The sequence below is a fragment of the Dama dama genome, chromosome 33, assembly GCF_033118175.1.
Source record: "Dama dama isolate Ldn47 chromosome 33, ASM3311817v1, whole genome shotgun sequence".
NCBI lineage: Eukaryota > Metazoa > Chordata > Mammalia > Artiodactyla > Cervidae > Dama > Dama dama.
The window spans coordinates 11,121,903-11,148,068 of NC_083713.1; the positions used below are offsets into that span (position 1 = coordinate 11,121,903).

At 37.4% G+C, this 26,166-nt stretch overlaps 1 protein-coding gene across 2 annotated transcripts in view; it reads left to right on the forward strand.

The window, feature by feature from the left end:
- Positions 1-26,166, forward strand: part of COL5A2 (collagen type V alpha 2 chain) — a 151,541-nt gene that overhangs the window by 87,834 nt on the left and 37,541 nt on the right. For both annotated transcript variants that reach the window (XM_061135514.1, XM_061135515.1), the window contains exons 7-23: positions 1,881-1,991; positions 3,335-3,412; positions 5,577-5,621; positions 7,802-7,855; positions 8,273-8,326; positions 10,540-10,593; positions 13,480-13,533; positions 14,485-14,538; positions 15,491-15,535; positions 15,940-15,993; positions 19,814-19,858; positions 20,950-21,003; positions 23,383-23,481; positions 23,816-23,860; positions 23,974-24,072; positions 25,351-25,404; positions 25,627-25,734. In XM_061135514.1, the coding sequence (XP_060991497.1) occupies positions 1,881-1,991; positions 3,335-3,412; positions 5,577-5,621; positions 7,802-7,855; positions 8,273-8,326; positions 10,540-10,593; positions 13,480-13,533; positions 14,485-14,538; positions 15,491-15,535; positions 15,940-15,993; positions 19,814-19,858; positions 20,950-21,003; positions 23,383-23,481; positions 23,816-23,860; positions 23,974-24,072; positions 25,351-25,404; positions 25,627-25,734 (1,107 nt within the window). The remainder of the gene's footprint in view (positions 1-1,880; positions 1,992-3,334; positions 3,413-5,576; positions 5,622-7,801; positions 7,856-8,272; positions 8,327-10,539; positions 10,594-13,479; positions 13,534-14,484; positions 14,539-15,490; positions 15,536-15,939; positions 15,994-19,813; positions 19,859-20,949; positions 21,004-23,382; positions 23,482-23,815; positions 23,861-23,973; positions 24,073-25,350; positions 25,405-25,626; positions 25,735-26,166) is intronic.

Genomic DNA, 26,166 nt, shown 5'->3' on the forward strand with positions numbered 1-26,166 from the left:
CTTATAGTCTTGCTTATTATGTTCACTTAGTTTTGGATGATTTTCACAGGTTTTTATTAATTTTAACCTCAATTTGTATAAAAGTAAATCATGTAGGCTATTTATAGGAGATACCGTGGAGGCATAGAATGCATCATGAAGTCAGTGAAAAAGTGGGCTGTCTTCAGAGCAGACTTTGAAACAGGATTTTTAATCACAGAGGGCTGGGGAAAGGACCCAATTTTTGAGGATTAATATTACCCAAACCTCTCTCTACTCCCAATGACACTAAATGTAGTTTTTGGTTTTGCTTTGGAAATCTCTTTGGGAGCAGAGAGAATGTTTTAGCTCATTTTTTTGTATTAATGATACCTGATTATTAATTAGCAATTTCACATTTTAAAAACACATTAAATTTTCCACACACAGTGGTCTGAGTAAGTCAGATTACTATGTTTTATATGCCACCATTGACAGCATACATTTCCAGATCATGGTGTCACATTTGTATGATCTGGAAGTCTTAGGCAGCAAAGAAAAATTAGCCTCCATTATGTAATACAATGAAAAACAGTAGAGTGAGTAGTCAGTGTCTGAGAAGCCAGTTTTCAAAATGTGAGTTTTTTTCAGGCTGTTATCTACTTCTGTTTGAATAGATAAATTTGTTTAATTATTCCACTACTCCAAGAAGTAAACATGTCAAACAGGAGTGTTTTAATATATAAGAATATATTAATTACATTTCTGAATAGCTCTTAAGCCACCCTCCCCCAAACCATCATCTGCAAGCCACCTCTCTCCCCCACTCTGCGTGTCCTATGCTTCCTCCCTCCACTGTATCAGCTCATGTTTGCTTATTGTGCGCTGATAGATAGTCTCAGGTGTAGGCATGGTAAACCTCCTTTACAGTTTAACTCATCATATATATATATATAGAGAGAGAGAGAGAGAGACAGACAGACAGACAGAGAGAGAGAGATCTATGTATATATAGATCCCTGCTTCTAATTAGTAAAATCATATTGAGTTTTGAGTTCTTTGATTCTTCCTTTCCTTTCTTTGGTCCTATTATGCATTTCCAGGGTTAAAAAGCTAGAAAATAGTTAACAAGACTTGTGGGAATGGTGAGGTTAGGAGATGGAGCATTTCCAGAACTGGGGACGTGGCTGTTCCCCAAGCTGCCTTCAGAATGTGGGTTAGGAGGAGGGTGGAATTTGGCAGCTCTAACTCATTGCTCACTTCCCTGAGAACTAGACTTGGCTGAGTCCCCGTGCCTTTCCCTCTTCTTCTCATGGGGCTGGTCTACTTTTGGGAGTAGTAGGGAAAATAAAGTATATCAGACTTCAAGTACTAGGGTAAAGAAACTGAAATGTGAAAATGTAGTAATCATATGCTGTCTACTCTGAGCCAGGAACTATGTAAAACATTAGAAATTAGCTGAGGAAAACCACAAACACTGTTCAAAGATCCATAAAGTTCTTTTTTTAAGTGGGGAAAAGTTAAGCAGGAACATACACAGTTAATTTAAGACAAGTGAGTTTAGAAATTGTTGACTAAATACCTTTGAACAGCAAAACTCAAACAAGTAAGGAAACTTATTCTAGAATATTGACAAACTGAGCACACTCTTATAATTATTTCAAAAGAGCTGATTACTGGGAATCTAACATATCAAAAGTAAAATTCTTACGCCGAATGTGTCCTCTCCTGACGGCAGAGGCTGTGACCAGTGCTGAAATCTGCAGTTTTGGTGTAGCTGATGAAATTACTGGGGGTGGCTAGATTGCTCTTTTTTAAAAAATAATGAGCACTTCATCTCCATCAAGAAGTTTGTGGTTTTTGTTTTCTCCTTAGTACATATTTGGCAATGGATTCTAGTTTCTTCTGGCTTATTTTTCCAGGGGCCTCGTGGTCCTCAGGGAATTGATGGAGAACCAGGTGTTCCTGGTCAGCCAGGTGCCCCAGGACCTCCTGGGCATCCGTCTCACCCAGGACCTGATGGCATGAGCAGGGTGAGTGGTATGCATTGCTTAATGTCTTCTTTAGATAATATATTAAGTTTTGGGTATATTATTAGGATCTTAAATTGTGTTAGTTCACATATTGGTCCTTAGCTGTAAGAGCAGCTAAATGAACATAATGCTGCTGTGAGTAACAATAAAACTAGAAACTCCACAGGGAATTGTTGGAAAACTCAAAGTATCACTTTTCAAAGATGCTGCTTCAAATGGCTTATATCTCTTAATGTCAGTTCTGGGCACTGGGATTTTGTTCTTTCTGTTGATTCTAAAGGACCACTAATATTGTTCCCACCGTGAATTGGAAAGAGAACTAGGTCTTTCTCCTTTTTTGTTCTCTTGGCTCAGAATGCTGAAAAAAATCTGTGTCATGTCCTCCCACCGAGGAAAGATGACACACCCGGGATGATGCTTGCGAAAGGGCCACTGTGTAGACGTTAAAAATGCGTTCTGGTTACGTCTCTGAATGTTAAGTTCCTATCAGAAATAAAATGAAATGTCTTTATATGCCTGCCTCTTTGAATTCTTAGTGGCAGACTTTTGAGTAGATTTATGAGCAAATTGCATAGTACAGCAAGGGAATGAATGGAACCTTGAAATGTGATTTTTGTTTTACAACAATTTTTACATTTGCTTTTCAACTCATTGTAGAAGGAATTGCCAATTGATTTTTTAAAAATACGCACCTTCTTTTCTAATTAGAATCTTTAAATTGATAGAGCTCCTGGAATGAAAATGGACAGTTTTAGTCAATTGAGTTACCAGAGATTTTTAGATGTGAAGGAGAGAAGGTAAAACTGTTACCAATTTTGGAATATTCCAGGATTCATTAAAAAGATCATAAAATTTTAATCAACTTATATAAATACAGTTAAAATTTACTGGCCACTAACAAAGAAAGAAGAATACCATCTAAGTAAAGCAGTCTGGTATAATGGAAAAATCTTTAGGGCAAATGTTTTAAAGGCACTTTTAGTTTTTGTTCAGATGTTTGGCATGCTCTAACAATGGGAAGAAAGCAAATAAAGAGACTTAAACCTAAAATCGATTAGACTGGCTAAATGCTTATCAGAATGATCCATGCTTTTATCAAGTATCAAGCATTTGGCCCATTGCAGTAGTTATTTTGAAGCAACATAGTGAGGAAGATTGTTCACTCAAAAACATACAATGAAAGCAGCTTAAATCTTTTTCCTTGCTTTAAAGTCAAAAGTTTACAATGATTCTCAAAAGAGTCATTCTTTAAGAATCCCAGAGAATGTACAGTTCTCAGTTTAAAAAGTATGTTGATATATATCTTTTACTGTGGAAATAATGTCAACACATTGCTTTAACAGCCGTTTTCAGCTCAGATGGCTGGGTTAGATGAAAAGTCTGGACTTGGGAGTCAAGTAGGCCTGATGCCTGGATCTGTGGTAAGTGTAGATTTTACTGATAATCAAAGTACTTTGGAAAAACGATTATGCAGAGAGCTTTGAGTTAGCTAGTTAAGAAGTAATATGTGTCTTCTTAAAATATATCCATCCATTCATTCTATTTACTTATCAAACTCTGCTGTGTAATATTTGAAAGCCCAGCGGTGTTCCATTTGTAACTGTACAAAGTATTTGTCTTCGTTAATAAAGGACTTTCTGTATTTTTCACCTAACTTATAACCACCACTTCAACAAAATCTGTACTTTCTAAAAACTAAAACAAACAAACAAACAAAAAAAAGCAAAGTCTGTTTTATGGTATTGGTAGAAAGTTATTTGGCAAAATTTATTATTTCCTTATATTATTTCCTTACTTATCTGAATACTCTCTGGTTGCCTTATGCCGACAACTCTAAAATTTACTCACTGGGCCATTAGCATTCTCTTTTGCATTTCTTCAACAGCCAGGAAGATTCCCATTTTCTCTACTTTAACCTGGGAATTTGGAACAATGTAATTTCATTAAATGAATTAACTCTTTGCAAAGCAACTCTTCCATACTTTTTTGCTCATGACATAATTCAAAGGCATTCCAGATTAATGACATTTCAGACAATGTAAAGTCAGGTCGCATAGATAAACACCCCTTCTGCCTATCCGTTGGGCTTCCCAGGCAGTGCTAGTGGTAAAGAACCTGCCTGCTGTGGGATCTTTCGAGAGAACAGCATAGAAACATGCACATTATCTAGGGTGAAACAGATCACCAGCCCAGGCTGGATGCATGAGACAAGTGCTCGGGTCTGGTGCAGGGGGAAGACCCAGAGGGATCGGGTAGAGAGGGAGGTGGGAGGGGGGATCGGGATGGGGAATACATGTAAATCCATGGCTGATTCATGTCAATGTATGACAAAATCCACTACAATATTGTAAAGTAATTAGCCTCCAACTAATAAAAATAAATGGAAAAAAAAAAAAAGAAGAAGAACCTGCCTGCTAATTCAGGAGACATTAGAGACCCCGGGTCAATTCTTGGGTGGGGAAGATTCCCTGGAGGAGAGCAAGGTAACCCACTCCAGTATTCTTGCCTGGAGAACCCCATGAAGAGAGGAGCCTGGTGGGCTACAGTCCATGGGACTACAAATAGTCAGACAAAATGGAATGTTTGTGGACACACACCCATCCTTAAGGCCAGTGAATAATTTAAACATTGTTGGTATATATTTTAAGTCAGTTAAACATTGTTTAATTATACACATTCTAAGTCAGTAGCAGTATGGTCTCATTCAGTGATTAACTGGGGGTATTTTTCTGAAATACATGTTTTTAACCATTTGAAGTTCAAGTTACAGGTGTGTTTCTTTTTTTAAATGAAGCTCTTATTTTCTTGCTAGCCAAAAATCTGATCAATCCAAAACAAAAATTTGTTTTCACCATAAGAACAAACTAGATTTTGATTTAATTGCTTTCACTTTTTAAAGTGTGACATTAAAATAAATAAATAAATAAATAAAGTGTGACATTAAAAAAAAATTACATAGACATTTACTAAAAACTTTTAAAATAGCATTTTCCTTCTCTTACCTTTGTTCTGTCACATTGTAAGCATTTCATAATAAATGGGGGAAGTCTGCGTGGAACTTTAGATGTATGTCATGAAAGAAAGAAATAACCAACAAAACTCAGTGCCCCAGATCATTTAAAACTTACATTTAAAATAGTCCAGTTGCTATTGTTGATAGTTTCATAAGCATTTAATTCAATGTACTCATTTAAATTATGAGTTATTTGCTGTGAAGCTGAAGAATTAAATAGATGGTTTTATAACAACTTTATGCTTGCCAAGATTTTTCTTTGTTGGTTATTCTGCTTCAGTTAAACCACCCCTTAAGTATGCAAGAGTTTTCATCCCAAGACATTGGGTGTGCACAGGCATTTTTATTTCTTTTCATGACTCTGAATGTGTCATGAGATGATCCTAAACATTATCCAAACTTTAACCTTTTTGAATTTAGCTGTATTCCAGGTGAATACAGAAGGACAGTGTCATCACTTTTCACTGTCAGAGATTCATTTTTCCATATTCTAAAGTGAATTCAACATTTTTGAGAGTTGTGAATTAATTGTCATGAACACTATGCAACTTTTCTTCTCATTTGTTTTTAAGGGTCCTGTTGGCCCAAGGGGTCCTCAAGGTTTACAAGGGCAGCAGGTAAGTTTTTTTAATAATTAAATCACATACTGTAAAAAAAAGAAAAATAAATAAGTTCTCTGGGACTTGACTGCTTTTGGCTAGGCTTTAAATTGCATATTGTAATGCTCAGAGGACCAGATGGTTGGATAGCATCACCAACTCAATGAACATGAGTTTGAGCAAGCTCCGGGAGACGGTGAAGGACAGGGAAGCCTGGCATGCTGCAGTTCATGCGGTCACAAAGAGTCAGACACGACTGAGTGACTGAACAACAACAATGCACACTGAATGGGCTATATTCAATTAATTTTCACTCACTTAGATCACAATAAACTGGAAAATTCTGAAAGAGATGGGAATACCAGACCACCTGACCTGCCTCTTGAGAAACCTGTATGCAGGTCAGGAAGCAACAGTTAGAACTGGACATGGAACAACAGACTGGTTCCAAATAGGAAAAGGAGTATGTCAAGGCTGTATATTGTCACCCTGCTTATTTAACTTATGTGCAGAGTACATCATGAGACTGGGCAGGAGGAAGCACAAGTATGAATCAAGATTGCCGGGAGAAATATCAATAACCTCAGATATGCAGATGATACCACCTTTATGACCGAAAGTGAAGAAGAACTAAAGAGCCTCTTGATGAAAGTGAAACAGGAGAGTGAAAAAGTTGACTTAAAGCTCAACATTCAGAGAACTAAGATCATGGCATCCAATCCCATCACTTCATGGCAAATAGATGGGGAAACAGTGGAATCAGTGGCTGACTTTATTTTTCTGGGCTCCAAAATCACTGCAGGCTGTGATTTCAGCCATGAAATTAGAAGACGCTTGCTCCTTGAAAGGGAAGTTATGACCAACATAGACAGCATATTGAAAAGCAGAGACATTACTTTGTCCACAAAGGTCCGTCTAATCAAGGCTATGATTTTTCCAGTAGTCATGTATGGATGTGAGAGTTGGACTGTAAAGAAAGCTGAGCTCTGAAGAATTGATGCTTTTTAACTGTGGTGTTGGAGAAGACTCTTGAGAGTCCCTTGGACTGCAAGGCGGTCCAGCCAGTCCATCCTAAAGGAAATCAGTCCTGGGTGTTCATTGGAAGGACTGATGCTGAAGCTGAAACTCCAATACTTTGGCCACCTGATGCGAAGCACTGACTCATTTGAAAAGACCCTGATGCTGGGAAAGATTGAGGGCAGAAAGAGAAGGGGAAAACAGAGGATGAGATGGTTGGATGGCATCACCAACTCAATGGACGTAGGTTTGGGTGAACTCTGGGAGTTGGTGATGGACAGGGAGGCCTGGTGTGCTGCGGTTCATGAGGTCGCAAAGAGTCAGACACGACTGAGCAACTGAACTGAAAAAATATATTCAATATGTTTTTCAAAGATTTTTCATGATGTTAAAGTTTTATCACCTGGTTTCTTTATGTGACTGACCTCCAGTACAAAGAATTTTTATGTGCCTATGTTTGTAAAATAACAGATCATTATCTCATGTCATGGTGAAAATCCTTATAATTAATTTTGTGCCAAGTCTGGAGCTATAAAATGAGATCGTAGAAGAATATCACCAGGTACTAGTATCAGAAATAACAGTGACAATGATCACTCCATGAAATCTTTACAAAGCATATAATTCTGTACTTTCTATAACCTTTCAAATACCAATAATATACTGATGTAGAGCTATTTTAATTTTTGTAGTGATTTGACAGTCTGTAGAAAATGTTTTTTTCTAAAGAGAGAGAGAAAAGAATTCCTAGCTCAAACATGCTGTATTTTCATTATCATGTGTGTGGAGTTTTACTCCAAGCTAGTTTACAGTACTGCCATTGTGAATGGAAAATGTAGTTGATAAAGAAGGAGGAAGAGAAGAGGGAGATGACTACCACTACTGACACTCACTCTGTGCCAGCGTTGTCCTAGGCTCTCAACATGCATTAGTTACCTAAAGAGTTATAGCAGCTTAATGAAGTAGGCACCACATTATTCTCACTTCACAGATTAGGAAATGCAATATAGAGAGATGAAGTATTAATATCTCATCCAGAGTCATAGCTGGAGAGTGGTAGAGTCAACATTTTGAGCAATTGCACTATACTGCAGACAGTATAGGATTTAGTATTGTGTTTGATTTGTTCATATAATTTGTGTATTAGATATAAATTTTATACAATTTTTTTTTTATTTTAGGGTGGTGTTGGCCCAGCAGGACCTCCTGGTGAACCTGGTGACCCTGGCCCAATGGTAAATGTCAAGTAAGCATGTAGACCCAGTTAACTATGGGTCCACCGTTATAATGATGTCATGAGTTATTTATGTTACCACCTCTTTCCTAATGTAGCAATATATTCTAGTCCAGTTCAGGAGTCCTGTGTTATGGACTGGGCTTAAGCTACATGTTTCTTGTGGCAGAGTATTTAAATTCAGAGTTTTTGAATGTGGTCAGCGGAAAGTGCTAAGATATGTGCATCTGTGAAATTAAATTTTTTTTCCTTTGAGCACATAATCTGAGAGATACAACATAAACTTCAGAATATTAATGAAGTTGTTTTTGCTGATATTTTTCACTTGTCTCAACAGTATTTTGGATTGTATCTTTGATGGATATGGGTAAATAAAGGTAAATATCCTTACTTTCCTTTTGTTTCGTTTTGTTATTAGGGTCCAATTGGTGCACGAGGACCAGAGGGCCCTCCTGGAAAACCTGGTGAAGATGTAAGCTGCTTTTCTTCATTTTGCTTTGAAATTTTTCCAATCTCAAAATTTGCAAAATTTTGGGTAGGAAAGAGCTGCGACATTAACATGAATACTATTCATTGGTTCCCATTTCATTCCCCTACTTTTTACTGTCATTAAATTTAATAAAAACAGGAGAGGTCAGAATGGAATTTTATAAAATCTGAAAGTGCTCCTAATTGTGATGGTATTGTATTGTTAGGTGCTGTATCTTTGCCTGCATTCTTCAGGTTTTCCATTATGATTTCTCCATGGGATACTGGAATTGCTGTCACAACAGCAACCACATTTGGTGGACAGAGCTTTTGAAGTGATCTTAAGGAAAAACACATTTCTTCGATCCCAAAGGATCGTTATGAGGCCCTCATTAAATGGATTTTAAAAAATGTATTCACAGAATAGTGTCAGTATTGCTCTCCAATGTTCAAAAAGTTGTTTCTTTAATTGAATTTTTAAAGTTAAGTCTAAATTTCAGATTTTAACACTAAGAACATGTGATCAGTGTTCTTTTTTTTTTTTTTTAATTCCAAACCATCTTGCCTTTTATTTATTTTTTTTTTATTATTATTTTTATTTTTTTTTTCCAGTGGGTTTTGTCATACATTGATATGAATCAGCCATGGATTTACATGTATTCCCAATCCCGATCCCCCCTCCCACCTCCCTCTCCACCCGATTCCTCTGGGTCTTCCCAGTGCACCAGGCCGGAGCACTTGTCTCGTGCATCCCACCTGGGCTGGTGATCTGTTTCACCATAGATAGCATACATGCTGTTCTTTTGAAATATCCCACCCTCACATTCTCCCACAAAGTTCAAAAGTCTGTTCTGTATTTCTGTGTCTCTTTTTCTGTTCTGCATATAGGGTTATCATTATCACCTTTCTAAATTCCATATACATGTGTCAGTATGCTGTAATGTTCTTTATCTTTCTGGCTTACTTCACTCTGTATAATGGGCTCCAGTTTCATCCATCTCATTAGGACTGGTTCAAATGAATTCTTTTTAATGGCTGAGTAATATTCCATGGTGTATATGTACCACAGCTTCCTTATCCATTCATCTGCTGATGGGCATCTAGGTTGCTTCCATGTCCTGGCTATTATAAACAGTGCTGCCATGAACATTGGGGTGCACGTGTCTCTTTCAGATCTGGTTTCCTCAGTGTGTATGCCCAGAAGTGGGATTGCTGGGTCATATGGCAGTTCTATTTCCAGTTTTTTAAGAAATGTCCACACTGTTCTCCATAGCGGCTGTACTAGTTTGCATTCCCACCAACAGTGTAAGAGGGTTCCCTTTTCTCCACACCCTCTCCAGCATTTATTGCTTGTAGACTTTTGGATAGCAGCCATCCTGACTGGCGTGTAATGGTACCTCATTGTGGTTTTGATTTGCATTTCTCTAATAATGAGTGATGTTGAGCATCTTTTCATGTGTTTGTTAGCCAAGACAGCCCTCAGATTGGGAGAAAATAATAGCAAATGAAGAAACAGACAAAGGATTAATCTCAAAAATATACAAGCAACTCCTGAAGCTCAATTCCAGAAAAATAAATGACCCAATCAAAAAATGGGCCAAAGAACTGATCAGTGTTCTTAAGAACATTAAAGAACAGTGTATAACAACAGATTTGCTTTCCTGAATTCCTCTGTTATATGCACCAAAGTTGAGGATAAAATCATTAGGTAGGCCATTCATGTCTATCTGGCACTGAAACATGAAAATATTTTCTTTTTGTGTGTCATGAGATTTATTTAAGTAGATTACAATGAATTTGGCCATAAAGAAAATATCTCTGGTAGTTATTAAATTTTTTTTCATCACAAGAAATAAATGGTAAATTTATTTTGAGAAGCACTGTTTCAGTGCTGCATGTTGATGTAGAATTTCATGGCATGTGTGTATGTGTGTGTGTGCGTGCAAATTTTGATGTTTGTAAAATGGAGAGCTCGGCCAGACCAGTATAATTTATATTTATTTCTTCTTCTGATAAATGAATGGAATCTCCACAGACTGACTTGCTATAATGGACTGCCCTCAGGAGTAGAGCTGTGTTCCCACACTGCTTAGACCATTGGATGTGAACTTTCTAAGGAAGATTTTTCATCTGTAATTGACTTGTCATTTAGTCTCAGAAGAGAAAATTTTAAGTGCCTCTTTGCTTTCCTCTTCTTTGCTTTTTTTTCCCATAAAGGGTGAGCCTGGTAGAAATGGAAAACCTGGTGAAGTGGGATTTGCAGGATCTCCGGTAAGTTTATACTGATCAATACAACAATATAAAGACAAAATTCAAAAAATAAAGAACATTTAAAACTGACTCACCATTCATTGCCTGCACATGCAGTAGAGACTGTCACCAAGATATGTTATTGTGAAACAGGTCATTTTGCCAGGATGAGAGCTAATTCGAGTTCCCAGCTTTGCATTGGCACCATATGAATGACCCTCCCAGAGCTAGAGAATTATAACCTAACATGGATTCTCCCAAAATGAGTACCAAATTTTCAGATAAGTCACCAGCTTGACTTACTTACCTTTCATAATATCTCAATCCCAATTTATCTTTTAAAGATATTTTTAGTTATTTAAAAGATTTTGTATTCATATGTCAAAAATGACAGGTTTAAAGAGTTTATTGATTTGTTTTTTACATGCTAGAACAATAAATTGTGGACAGGATGCATCTTTGGCTGTTCCCCAAGCCCTATTGTTGACTGAAATTCTTTATTGATGTTCTTTCTCCTAAAAGCTTGTAACCAGATATATTAAGCACCAGGTCTCCTCATAACAGTTGTCTTCTTCTCACTTGGCTCAATACAGGGAGAGTAACTAGCTCTACCAGAATTCAAGACCTGGGTCATTTAGCTTCTCTGAACCCACCTGTCTTTCTTCACTCATGTTACTTTGATAGGTGCTCCCCTGGGATGTGCTACCGAGACAGTGGGGAAAGGTAGAAAATGATAAGTAAGCATAAATGCTCTAACATTCCTGCTCTTAGGCTTTCTCTTGGTCCAGAATCCCCTAAACTGATTCAACCTCCTACTTGTTATATCTCCTATAATATCCTAATATTTCTACCACCATATACATACAACTATACTGAATTATTGTCCATTTACTTTATGAAAATTGATGAGGTTCAGTGCTAGGGACTTTTTGGACAAACAAATGCTGATGATCTTTTACGGGAATTTAAGCACAGGACTGTAAGGATCATTTAGTTTTGAACATAAAACCAGGCCTGCAGCTCCCTGCTCTTTTTCCTTTCTTCCCTCATCAGCCTGCAAACAAAGCCTGCAGACAAAGACAGGTGGTTTAGTCATTAGCACAGATGTCGGTGTGAACCAATCCAGGCTTGAAACTCCTGCCCTGCTGCACACTTGCACCTACTCACAGCGTGGGCCCTCCACGGGGAAGAAAGGCGCCCCGCCAGCATGTCACAGATGCACTCCGCAAGGGCCGTGCAATGATGTGTGATTGGGGTGTGATGACAGTCTTGGGTCAGCAGAAGGAGAAAAATTTTATGAGCGCTAGTACATCTGGTTTATTTTCTTGCTATATTAGAGATATGTAATCACAGGAGAATTCCCTTGCAGACCACAAAAGCTCAAAAGTTTACTAATTGCCTGAAATACCATAGCTCAGTAATTCCTCTATAGGCTTAGAGGGATGTATGCTGAGTTTCTGCTCAGGATGGTGGGGAGACGAATCTCAGTAAAGGGCAGGATTCCAGTGGAAAAACTTAAAGGGCATTTTTGAAGTGAAAGAATTCCTAAGTCGGGCTGTGTAAACAGAAGATTTAGTGGAACTTTATGTGTTCAGAGGGCAGGGTTTGATGTGCCCTTACTGTGATAACCCCCTACAAAACACTACAGAAACATTTTTCCTGAAAGAGGTCATGGAAGAATTATTGCTTTGCTTTTATGATACAAAGTTTGTTTATTGAGCTGTTTATTCATTCATTTAGTTAACACTAAGTAAAGGGTATGGTAATACAGAACAGAAGGATTTTGCCGTCTCTGTAAGATTGTACTAAGACAAGAGAAGTTCCTTGAAAGATTTAGGAAAAGCTCTATGAGTGTCAAGAAGATGAAGATGATGATGAATGGGAAGCCATTTCTTTATTCAGTTGTTTATTCAGTTTTTATTCTTGAATGCCTACTAATAAGGCAGAAGGCTAAGTGTTAGGGATATGCAGATTGATAGCGATAATAATTGATAGCGTCAGTCTGTGCTATCAAAGTGCTTACTCGACTGGTACAGTAGATAGGCTTCAACACAAAACCTATTTAATGTAGGCAACTGGAATAAGTGAGTAATTAAGTCACTGGATCCTTAACTATTTAAAGAGGGTATGAGGAAAAAGTTTCAAGCATAATTTCAAAGAAGTTGTGCCATTTTGGATTTGACATAGTGTCTGATTTCTGTGTTTTTTTTTTAATTTATACAGTTAGGCAAAGGATGCACAGAATTGACAAATTAAAAAGTTGAGTCAAGGAATCAACCTTTGTATTACTTGACTTTCTTTTCTGTTGGATATTTCGTTTTCTCGGTTTTTTAAACAATCACAAATCCATAAGCTTCTCCTGAATATTTTATTACAAAGTTCTGATAACAGTTTAATATAATATTTCTAATCATACTCTACTGATAATATTTAGAAGTTCAGAAAAAATAGATCATACTTATTTGCTACAAATGCATTTATTATTCTACCACAAATAAAACACTATATAAAAGAGAGAAAGCATAGTTTTCCTTAAGTTTCCTGATTATTTTTCCTATACCTTGACCTACTTGATTTAGATACAGAGAATGTAGATTCAGGCTTATTTTCTTATTGCTTATTCTTGACTAATTATAACACAGCAATATCATTTGAAAATTTAAAAATGTCATCAAATCAACACCTGGAATTAACCCATGTCTTTGTGTAAGACTTGTTTTCATTTGTCTTGCCAATTTTTTGATAATTTAGATGTATTTTGACATATAAAAATATATTTCTCCTTTTTCTTCTTAGGTTTGTTGGTAAAAAAAAAAAGCTATGTACCAAATATCTTTTTTGGGAAAAAAAAAAGTGCTTTATGCAGTTAATGACTCTGAAATGCCTTATCTCTTTTTCCCCCCACAGGGAGCTCGAGGATTTCCTGGAGCTCCTGGTCTTCCAGGCCTGAAGGGTCACCGAGTAAGTTCAATCCTCTGTAATCCTTTTAGATACCCTGGCTTATGGAGTAGGGTCTGGGGAGCATTACCTTCAAAATCTTAACAATTTCATTTGTCAATTGCCCTTAAGTGGCTCTGGTTACAGTAGATGTCAGTTACCAAAATCACAATGCTTTTTTACATTTCCTTTGAATTTCATTTGATTCCATAAACAAATGTGTTTTGAGTTCTTACAATGTGCTGAATACTGTGCTATAAATAAGAAAGTAGTGATAAATGAGAAATGTCCGTGACTCTCAGCTTCAATCTAATGAGATTTCTTTAAGAAAATAGGCAACTACTACATAGTGGAATATTTACATAATACCATAAAGTGTACTGGATCCCAGGGGCCTAGTCAACTCAGATCCAACTCAGACATGGAAGGCTGTAGAATGCTTCTCTTTTTAACTCAAGATAATGAATATGCAACTATTAGTTACATGCATATGTACATAGAAATTACACATCTATCTGAAAGCATAGTCGATATTCACTCAGTGTACATTGGCTGGCCTCTGTTTTGAGTGGCTGAGCTTATGATTAGAATGCTTGTGCTATACTAGTTATTAAATATTTTTAAAATCACTCAGATATGAACCATATTTTATAACTAAATTCTATAACCATTTGTTTCCCCTAAGGCCACCATACATTTTCTGGTTCTATTAATTAAATTTCTATGAAGCCACAAAAATTTGAAAGATGAGCCCATTGCAAATTGAAAATGTTATTTAAAGAGGGAAACCCTACTTTAATTTTCATTGAGTAGACTCAAAAAAAGAGATGAGAATTTGGGAACATTTTGAGTAACGACTTTAAATTTGCAATCTGTTTTCATAAGGCACTTCCTGTGAACTTGTTTTTGGTTCTTCTTTTACCTGCCTGAGGCTCAAAAAAGCTGTTAAATACAAATTTATATTTTTCTTCTCAGGGACACAAAGGTCTTGAAGGCCCTAAAGGTGAAGTTGGAGCAACTGGTTCCAAGGTAAATGAATAATATCTCAATACAATGTCACAACAGAATTTCTGTTCTGCTTCAAGTCTAAAATTTTTTTCGATAGTTCTGGTTCTTAAATAGTTCTAGAATAGAACTAATAGAATAGTTCTTAAATAGTTCTAGAGGAAAGAGTAGTATAAAGAATGGACACTTAAGTAGATAAATATAATTTTTCATGGATGAGTGGTAGTAGATTGAAGAGAATACTTGATATGACCTTGCTTTGCTGCTGGAAACCCCTACCATGCCATTTAGTTTCTACCAATGTAAAATGAGTGTTACCTTTATATAAAGATGCACTATGAATCCACTCTCTAAAACACATTCACTCTTTATTCTTCTTTAAAAACATCAGAGAGGTTTAGATGGTTCGTTGGTCCCATTATTTAGTATCCTTTTAATTTTAGGGCCTTTTGGCCATTGTTTCTTCCCCAAATTCATTTATGCTTCTAGAGGGAAAGAGAACATCTAAGAAATGCAGATGACTTTTTAATGGAAAGTACAATGAGATAGATGTGTGAAAAAGCATTTGGCTTTAAATTTGTCATTTCTAAGCTTCCTACAAGAGATCTTAAAGGAATATTATAGTCAATTTTAGTTTTGTAAAATTTTACTTTTATTATCAGACATAGACTAAGCATTTGTATTAAAATTTGATTAATGTGGCTAGGTGTAAAGAAAATGAAAGTGAAAAAAGATTGTCCCATAAATCTTGCTTAATCCCAATTTGATTTTAGACTTATTTCTGTAGACACTAAATTTCCATTGTATTTTGAGAATAGGAGGTGATACAGCATAGATTTGAGGTCCTTTATTGAAAGTATACCTTTCAAATGCTCACTTTGAAAATAAGCCTTTAAAATAACACACTTGGAAGAGAATATTGTGAATATCAATTGTAGGCTTCCTGTACTGTAATGTGATCTCACTTTTGCTTTAGGGTGAAGCTGGCCCTACTGGTCCAATGGGTGCCATGGGTCCGCTGGTACGTATCAATTTAATTTGTTGCTATTTCTTTACTTTTTAGATTATGCTAAGAGAATATTTAAATGGAAAAAAAGACATAGAGAGCATATGTTAGCTGGTGAAATAATTCTTTATTATCAGCTGAAAGGCAAGTATCCTATAAGAACTGCCCCTTCAAATAGAAAAGGCTTCCTGCATTACATTGTTTTTCTTAATTGTTGAATGCACTTTTCTTTTTTGTACCCAGTGATCAAATCAAGATTGTAATAGACTTAGGCCATTAATGCTAGATTAAGTGAAATCTATTTAGGCCAATTATAATGAGTAGTGATTTTATTAATAATTGATTTGAAAAGTGAAATCAAAGTACTCTCAGATTCAAGTAAGATGTTTCAAGTGATATTCTCTCTCTCTCATCTATAGGGTCCAAGAGGAATGCCAGGAGAGAGAGGAAGGCTTGGACCACAGGGTGCTCCTGTAAGTATGTGTTTTGCAGCTCTTTCAAATACTTTGTTGAATATGCCTTTTAAGGGAGAATAAACTTTACTTTACTTACTTTGTAATTTTTATACTTTTCATTTTGAAACAATTTTAAGTTTACAGGAAAGTTGCAAAGATAGAATAGAGAGTTCCCAGGTACACTTTACCTACCTGCTGTTAATGTTAACATCTTACATAACCAAAGTATATTCATTGCCTACTTTTTTAATAAAGAAATTAAGAAAATGTTATTACTTATTATTTACCAAGTGTTCTAAACATCTTTATCTCTTGTTCCTCACAATCCTAAAAGGTAATACTATGAATAAACCCTTTAAAAGATTAGAATCTCCTGATCATTTTCCCTTGATTGATTTTAATTGTACCTGCTAAATTGCTTCAGTCACGTCATGCTCTTCACGACCCTGTGGACTAGTCCATCAGGCTCCTCTGAGAATCCTCACGGGATTCTCCAGGCATGAATATTGGAGTTGGTTGCCATGCCCTTCTCCAGGGGATCTTCCAGACCCAGGAATCAAACTCACATCTCTTATGTCTCCTGCATTGCCTGGCAGTTTCTTTACCAATAGCACCACCTAGGAAGCCCTTTAATTGTACAGATTGAGAAATACTCTTGCTCTCTGCCCACCTACCTTAAACCTGGGGCAGGGGCAGTTATTTTATTCATTCTCTTCACAGCTCTCTGGAAGTCAGGCTGTACTTGCTAATATTTCAAACTTGCAGTTCATTACATTACACTCACTTTTCTTTTGACAACTAAGGACTGCCATCTGACCTTTCTTATTTTAATATCTTATCATCTTTAGAATTAAGAGTCCCAGGTTGATCACATCCCCTACTATGATCCCACAGAAGACAACCACCTTAGAGCTTCTCAGTGGTACTGAAGTCAGGGCTTTGGTTCAGAACAAGTGAGACCCTCTCACTAGACCATTCCTTATCACTTATAGGCAGAGTGTCCCCTGGAAATGTAGAGAATATTGTAGAATATCAGTTCAGTTCAGTTCAGTCACTTAGTCGTGTCCAACTCTTTGCAACCCCATGAACCGCAGTACGCCAGGCCTCCCTGTCCATCACCAACTCCCAGAGTTTACTCAACATCATGTCCATTGTGTCGGTGATGCCATCCAGCCATCTCATCCTCTGTCATCCTCTTCTCCTCCTGCCCTCAATCTTTCCCAGCATCAGGGTCTTTTCAAAAGATTTAGCTCTCTGCATCAGGTGGCCAAATTATTGGAGTTTCAGCTTCAACATCAGTCCCTCCAATGAACATCCAGGACTGACCTCTTTTAGGATGGACTGGTTGGATCTCCTTGCAGTCCAAGGGACTCTCAAGAGTCTTCTCAAACACCACAGTTCAAAAGCATCAATTCTTCTGCGGTCAGCTTTCTTTATAGTCCAACTCTCACATCCATACATGACTACTGGAAAAACCATAGCCTTGACTAGACAGACCTTTGTTGGCAAAGTAATGTCTCTGCTTTTTAATATGCTCTCTAGGTTGGTCATAACTTACCTTCCAAGGAGCAGGCGTCTTTTAATTTCATGGCTGCAATCACCATCCGCAGTGATTTTGGAGCCCAGAAAAATAAAGTCAGCCAAAGTGAGCTCTTATTTTATCCAGCCATATATATTATATTCAATCTGCTGTGTTTACTTCTCTGTGCCTTATTCGACTGTCTGCCCAGGCAGCTCTGGCGTTTCTACCTCACTTAGTGTGGGCCATTGCTCTTTCCAAGTTTCCAGAAGCTATTTTCTCTGTTAATACTATTTCCCAGAGTCTTTATCTGGGTGTTAAATATATATTATGGTAAAGTGCTTCCAAATCACTAAAATTCTCCAGTTTTATACCCTGTCCTTCTCAATCCCATACCTTTAAGACCTAGTCCCATGTGTTCTTTCTTGAATCCGGCCTCTGCATGAGGTATAGAACTTACAGTGTTTTTGGTAAATAATCTATTCTTTCTTTTATCAGAGACAGCGTTCCTTCAACCAAGCTATTTTGTGACTTGATGCTAGTTCTTGGTCTAGTGGCCAGGGGAGAAGCAGGTAGTGGTGGGGGTACCTATATTGTCTGGTAAAGCAGAGGGCTCTCTATCATCTTTAAGCAAGAGGAAAGTATAAACTGTTAATGGGAAAGGATCACTTCTGTAGGCCCAGAGGCTTCAGGGTCCCTGAGATTTCAAAGTTCTTAATATATCCCAGTGCTAAATTTCAGTGCCCATCCTTCCAATCAAGGGCCTTGACCATGGCATAGCAGAATTTCCATGTTTTAGAATTCAACCTTTTCAAGAGTACTTAAACCTTTAGCATTAAGTCCTGGGCTGGTCTTCAACTTTTTCTTCCCTCTAGCTGTAGAAGATGATAATATTTTTAAATGCTGCTAAGGAGGTTTATATTGATAATTAATTACCATCAGCCTTACAACATCTTTCTCCAGTGGGTTCACTCAGCAAGACCCATAGGATTCCATTAACTTTATCATTGTTACATCCTCTACACCTTCTCAAATGCCTGAGCTATTGCACCCATAGCCCATTCCCTTGTGTGCGTGCTAAATTGCTTCAGTTGTGTCCAACTCTGTGTGACCCCATGGACTGTAGTCCACCAGGCTCCTCTGTCCATGGGATTCTCCAGGCAAGAATATTAGAGTGGTTGCCATGCCCTCCTCCAGGGGATCTTCCCAACCCAGGGATCGAACCTGTGTCTCTTACATCTCCCATGTTGGCAGGCAGGTTCTTTACCACTGGTGCCACCTGGGAAGGCCCCATTCCCTTACATGTGTACCCTATCTCAGTTCACTGTTGGAAACAATATTTACCACTACATCACTACAGCGTACCAAGAGAATTCCATACCGCATCTATCACCAGCTGGCCAGTGTGGAAGTCAGATTAAAAATTCCATTTTAGCATCTGCTTTCTTGACTATCTTTGGCACCGATGGCATATGAGTCAGTTTTCCATGGAACTGGCATCAAAGCAAAGACTTGTGTGCAGGGAATTTATTGAGGAGTGCACTCAGGAACTATACCTGTGAAGAAATTAATGAAATAAGCAGGACTTGTTACAAGGAGAAATTAAAAGCTGTGTTGCATTTGCAACAGAGGCCTCAGTCTCCATGAATCTTCCATTCCATGAGAACTATGGAGCTGAAATGGCTCTTCAGACTGGTTTGAATGGGGCTAATCCTTTGTTTCACTACATTGACCATGGAAGGGCACAGGCATAATCTTGGAATAGCTCCCATCTTGCAGCGGTTTGTGGGGAGGGTCTCAGATGTGAGCCATCAGCTTATAACACCTCCAGTGGTGATAGAATGCTTACGTCTGTGCTGAAGGGGGATCTGGGTGACACACACAGCATTCACTATCACTTAATTTCCTTTGTGGGTGAGTATATGCGTGTGCATGTGAGCTTTAGCTTTTTGTTTTACTCCAAACACATTATTATTATTATTCTAGCTATTAAGAAGAGCCTAGTGTTCAAAGTTTCTCTGTCTTTGAGCTCGTTTGATAGAAGGTGACGTGTTCAAGTAAAAACAAAATCATTTTACACAGTTTTATATTTCCAATTTTGACTTTTATTTCTTATCCTTGGATAGATGTGTTTTATTGCTTCCTTACCCATGTTGTATAAATGTGTATTTTTATTGCTCTTAACCTAGTTAAGGTTGTTGTCAGTCAACCTTAATAGATATTCTCCAATTTTTTTAACATGGAAATTTTTGTGAAGTGAATGACTTGTCAGCAAGTGCTATAGAAATGCACTCTTACCGTCTCTCTTCTTCTACTTAGGGACAGCGAGGCGCACATGGCATGCCTGGAAAACCTGGGCCGATGGTGAGTGTATTGCTTTCATATTCATTCATTCATTCATTCACTCATTCTTCCATTTGTACATTCATTAACATTTATGTAGCCCCGGCTGTGTCCCAGATGCTTGGAGTAAAAAGACAATAAATCCACTGTGCTTGTTTTTGAGCATTTCCCTATCAAAGAAGAGAGATATAACAATTAATACTGTAGCAGAATGCTACTGCTAACTGCTGTAATAGGAGAAGCAACACGCAGTAGGGGACCTAGCTGTACTGACCCCAGTAGTGAGGCAAAGATCTCCAGGATGACTCAAAGAGGAGCAACTGGTAAGCTCAGTCTTGAAAGATGAGCATATGACGAGAATAAGAGTATAGTGTGGTCCACAGTAAACTCGGGGAAATACTATGAGGGTAGATTGGATTTGAAATTACTTGTCCTTAAGATCTCTTCTCCCTCGTTACTCACAAAAATGAAACAAACTATAGGAAGAAAAATAAGTGTAACTTAAAAGGGCTTTTATTAACGCAAAAGTTGATGGCGTTAAAATGCAATCCTCAGAGAAGAATCAGGATAACCTAGAATGAAATTCATCTACACTAATTTCCTCTCAATTTAGCTTTTAAATCAACAGTTTAGACTCCATTCATGCCTTTCCAAAGGCAGTATAGTGACACATGTTCATTTGCTAGTAGCCTGAAAAAAATCACTCTAAGGTATCCAGCTGATTCTTAAGCATCATTTTTATAAAGTGAGATTCTAGGTTTTGGTACAATGTGTAACTTTCTAAAAACTATTACTTGGTTAACACAAAGAAAGTAATTTCTCAAGAAGCAGTTGTTTCAGACAATTTGTGTTTGTGACTGACTTATTGTCATATGCTACAACTAGAAGATCCTGTTATGCTTAATACCACTGGACACCTATTCTACCAATGTCTCATATCAATATTGCAAGATTCTTACAATAAAATTATAATATTATCCTTGTGATTTTAAAATACTAAGTGGATTATTCCTATATATCAAAGTACAGAATGTTCAAAGGGTAAAAGATTACATGTTGATAAAATGTTGATTAAAATACGTGTCTCATCACTTTGCTGGTTTCTTTAATAGGGTCCTCTTGGGATACCTGGTTCTGCTGGTTTTCCAGGAAATCCTGGAATGAAGGTAAGATGTTAATATATGTAGCTTTTGATGACATGAATTACTTAAGTACGTGAATCCCCAAATAAAGAATGTCACTTAATTCATTGAGGAGTATGGAAGTTGCTGTTAACTAAGGAAAGCACCTGGAGTGCTCTCAATGTCCATTATGGTAGGGAAAAAATAGAAAATGAAAAAAAATAAAAAAAAAAGAAAAAAATGATATTATCATATAAGTAATTTAAAAAGAATTACCTATAATCATACAATTGTAATATCAAAGAATCTGATTGCACTAGGACTCTAATGCCAGACAATTTAACAGCTGCAAGGAAAAAGTTTAATTCGAATTGTAACTCTGTTCTTGAATACTGTGTCTGGCAGTAATAAATAGCATAATGCTCTAAATGATAGGAGGTTAAAATAAATCAGGGGTTGTCAAAAGGCTATTCTTTCATGAAATATGGTCCTTCACATCTGCCTCCCCCCTCCCCTTGTACCCTCAACTTACACAATCATTAAAGGAATGGTCAGGGAGGTTATTTGGCTCTCCCTGTGGGAATGGATTAAAATATTCTGCTGGGATGATTTACATTTGTAGTGAGTCACAGTTTGTTCTTTCTCCCAAGTACTTTGGATGATAAATTCAGGGATTGCAGTAAGAGGTTATTAAGATTATATAAGCTAGATTAGTGAATAAACTCAGAACACTACTTTCAAATTTTGAAAAACATGATACTGGCTCAGCAGTAAAACCACCTGCAATGCAGGAGCCACAGGAGAAGTGGTTTTGATTCCTGGGTCAGAAAGATCCTGTGGAGAAGGAAATGGCAGTCCACTCCAGTATTCTTGCCTGAAGAATACCATGGACAGAGGAGCCTGGTGGGCTACAGTCCATGGGGTCACAAAGAGTTGGACACGACTGGACTTAGTACACACACACACACACAACATAGCACCTGAGGCAGAGGACGCCCTCACTATAGGCTCATGCTTCTTGTTAGTGGGCTCGCTCAAACTGGGTTTGAACTTTGAAACAAGCAAGCAAACAAACAGTCTATAGTTGACATTTCAAATGCTCTTTGAAATGTGGGAGTCATCAAGTCAAATTATTTTTCTGGCTCTCTCTAACATTGACTGTAAATTCCGTGCCGCAGGGATGTGGCTGTTTTATTTTAAAATGGCGCCCTCTGACAGTTCAGGAAGCAGCCCCTCCTTTGACTGAGAGCTCGCTGTGAGCTCAGCCGAGGAGGACCCTCTCTCTTCCCCTCTGTATCTGGCCTGCTCCCTGAAGTCCCAAGGCTACTGCTCCTGACTCTTGACCTTGGGGGGCCCAACCTCCCTGTGTACCTCAATGAAAGTATGCAAAATCCCTTCCCTCTCTTTCTCTCTCACTGTGAGACTCTCCATGTTCAAACTGAGCTCTGACTAGAGAATTCAAGAAAGAATACCCATAGAGCCCAGGACCCTGACTTGGCAGGAAGTGGTTTCTGCACCTACCGTGGCTTCTGATCCAGACTTCAGTAGCCGTCGTAGTTTATATAACGGTTCACTCTGGACACTTCTCTCTCCTCCTGGGTTTTTCTAGTACTGCCTGTTGGCTACTGAGAACTACTTAATAAAGTTAAACACCTTGAGAAACGGTTTCTCTCAGAAATTGTTTTCCACCCCCCACCCCCAACACAAAGACCGCCCCCCCCCACCCCTGCCACCGTCTGTTTTCGGTCTAATTCTGCTATAACTGTAATCTCCTTCTAGGGTCTCTGGCTCTTTGCATGAAGAATAAACTTTCACATCTAGTTCTTTGTATTTCAGTGAAGGATAATAGGATTCAATAGAAATTTTGTATGTTTTATTGATACCAATGAGACCCCCTAAGCTTAGAATTTTTAGTCCTAAAATTCCAGGTCCAGGTTCCTCTAGGATTTGACCTACATTAGGTATTTAGTATCTTGGATAAAATATAGAAACCCAGGTAAATTTGAATTTCAAATAAAAAAAGAATAAATTTTTAGTGTAAATGTTTTCCAGACATTGCGTGGGACAGAGTGACACTGAGATCCATTGTTTTTTATCTGAATTAAAACTTAACCAGGCATCCTATATTTTTACTATCTGGACTCCTATCTGGGGTTGAAAACTGGGCTGTTTCAAGGCTATCAGGTGACCTTGACCAGGAGCTCTGCTCTAACATGCTGTAGGCACCATAGCATCCAGAGGGGTGGGGAAATATGCCCACCCTTGAAGAAAAATCAGGCATACACCCCTTATAAACTGCTTGGTGCTCTTGACCTCTTCAAACAATTAGGTGTAAAATGTAAAACTCCAAACAAGCAGTCAGCTTTGAACCACATCGCATTTAGGCTTTTCTAAAATTAACATTTCCCTCTTGTACCCCTTTAGGGAGAAGCAGGTCCCACTGGGGCACGAGGCCCTGAAGGTCCTCAGGGGCAAAGAGGTGAAACTGGGCCACCTGGTCCTGTTGGCTCCCAAGGTCTTCCTGTAAGTTCCTTGTCACTCCAAGTTGGACCTGCTTTATAACATCAGAACAAAGGCAATCTATTTTAAAATATTCTCTTTCAATTCTGACTGTTTAGAACTCATGAGAAAAAAAAAAAAAATTCCCTTGTCAACTCTGCAAATTTTGTCTATTTTATGGAAAAGATAATTAATCATAAAAGTGACTTTTATGATAGAATGGTTGATTTCTTTATCCCTCCCTTTTTTTTTTTTTTTTTGGTTAAGTTTTTCTGCTTCCTTTTGGAAGGTGGGTGGACATCTGAATCCCACCCAACATATGGCTTAATATCTTGTGAACTTTTCCTGTATCCTTTAGGGTGCAGTAGGAACTGATGGTACACCTGGTGCCAAAGGCCCAACGGTGAGTAACTAACTGCATTTAAGCCATGGGAAGTTCACAGGGACACAGTGCACTTTGGACGGTGACAATAGACTGTGCTGAGCTCTCTGCTTATTACTCTTGCATTCCAATAGGGCTCTCCGGGTACTTCTGGTCCTCCTGGCTTAGCAGGACCCCCTGGATCTCCAGGACCTCAGGGTAGCACTGGACCTCCTGGAATTCGAGGCCAACCGGTAATGTCCTTCAAAGAATTATCACCCTGTATAATACATCTAATGTCACCAGAGAAATATCAGTATCAATAATAGGTTATAAAATACAGTGAAATATAGATAATGTAACTTATCTGAATGAGGCAAATGAAGATATAAATTTTTGTAAAGTGGAAGCCAAATGTTAATGTACAATTAATGTGTTTATATTCAAAGTGGAAAATTAATGCCTTTTGTTCAATTTTAGTGTTCTTTTATTTAAAAGAGTAAGGTCATAGCTTCATGATCCACCTCATAGAATTTTATAAATAGTTGAATGATAAATATTATGAGAATATTTTACAAGCTGATATGGGGAAATATAGAAGTTTCATGGGGATTTAAAATCACAGCGTGGCTAACATGTGTTCAACAGCTATATCTTGAGATTTATTCTTGAAGAGTGACTCCAACATATTGTTTATATAGAATGAATATCCATATTTTGTAGAAATTTGTATATTTTATATTTGTGTATTCATCTATTGGTAAAGTAGTATGGTTAGTTCTTAAGAAATAAATACTGAGAAGTTGTGATTATGTGTCTTTTAGCTTGATATAAAAAAAAATAAAACTTTTGCTAGTACTAAAAACAAATATTTTGGATTCTGTTATAAGTAATTGGCTACACTGATAAATCCTTTTCAAATACTGATGACAAATTTATAAAAACATAAATGTTGCTGATATTTTACATTTGATTTTATCATTTTCTCAGTTTAGCAATTTGGTTCCCACAAATAAAAGTACAGTTGGTATATAAAGACCAAAATCCTATACATGCCCCCAAATCCTAGAATACTCTAAACATAAAATACCCTATTTCAAGTTGTCAAATCTTAATAAATACTGCATAGATATAAAATTACTTTGGTTTTGGGTGAACAAAATCTATTTCCTAAAAGAAACCCTAAATAGATATACGTACTGAAGTTGTCATTGTTAGTTCTAATTTTTATTATCAAATTGGAATAATAATTTAATTATTCTAATCATCCTACTATGCATGATTAAAAATAAGATTTTAAGGGTAAATCTCTTGAAGATCACTGTAAAATATACAAATTGCTACCTAACAATACTGGATTTTATAAAACTTCACTCACATTCTATAAGATTTGCATACATTAAAAAAATTACTGTATTATTGATTCAGTACAGACTCTGCTGCAGAAACTGTTAAAGCCCATTCACTGTAACAATTAAAGCAGGTTGGGCTGGATATCCTGGTTCTTATAGTTTTCTATGTTCCTATTTTAGGGGGATCCAGGAGTCCCAGGTTTCAAAGGAGAAGCTGGACCAAAAGGGGAACCGGTAAGGTTTTATTTCTTTTAACTGATAAGAGGAACATGAATGTGATCCCAAAGTGTAAGCCCAAAATACTCAAGTATTTAAAAGGATGATAAAGAGAATTATACTTTTTGATGGAAATAGTTCACTTGCTATAGTTTAAAGTTTGTGACTCACTGAACTCTTTTGACTGTAACCCGATTGCTGAATGGCTCTTTCTGTTATCTGTCCTTCTGCTTTCAACAGGGGCCACATGGTATCCAGGGCCCAATTGGCCCACCTGGTGAAGAAGGCAAACGAGGTCCCCGAGGTGATCCAGGAACAGTTGGTCCTCCAGGCCCAATGGGAGAAAGGGTAAAATTTGAATAACAAAATAAATTCTTATAGTTGTGGGGAGAATACTCGAGGAACTTTTGGGAAATTGAGGAAAACTAGAGCAGTTAAGAGAAATGCTAGCAGGCATATTACACAGTTCAGTATAGCTATCTGTGAATTAAGGAAGCCAACTGTCTAATCATTGTTTAGTCATTCACTCAATAACATTGATCGAACAACTGCTCCATGCCAATTTTGATACATGGTGCTTGGGACACATCAGTGAACAAGAGTGCTATGGTCCCAGCCTCCATGGAGAGCTAGTGAACAATAGTTTAGTGGGGAGGTAAGCAATAAATAAGTCAACCTATAAATAAAAATATAATCACATATTTTATTTTTTTAATTTATTTATTTTCATTGGAGGCTAATTATTTTACAATGTTGTGGTTTTTGTCATAGATTGACATG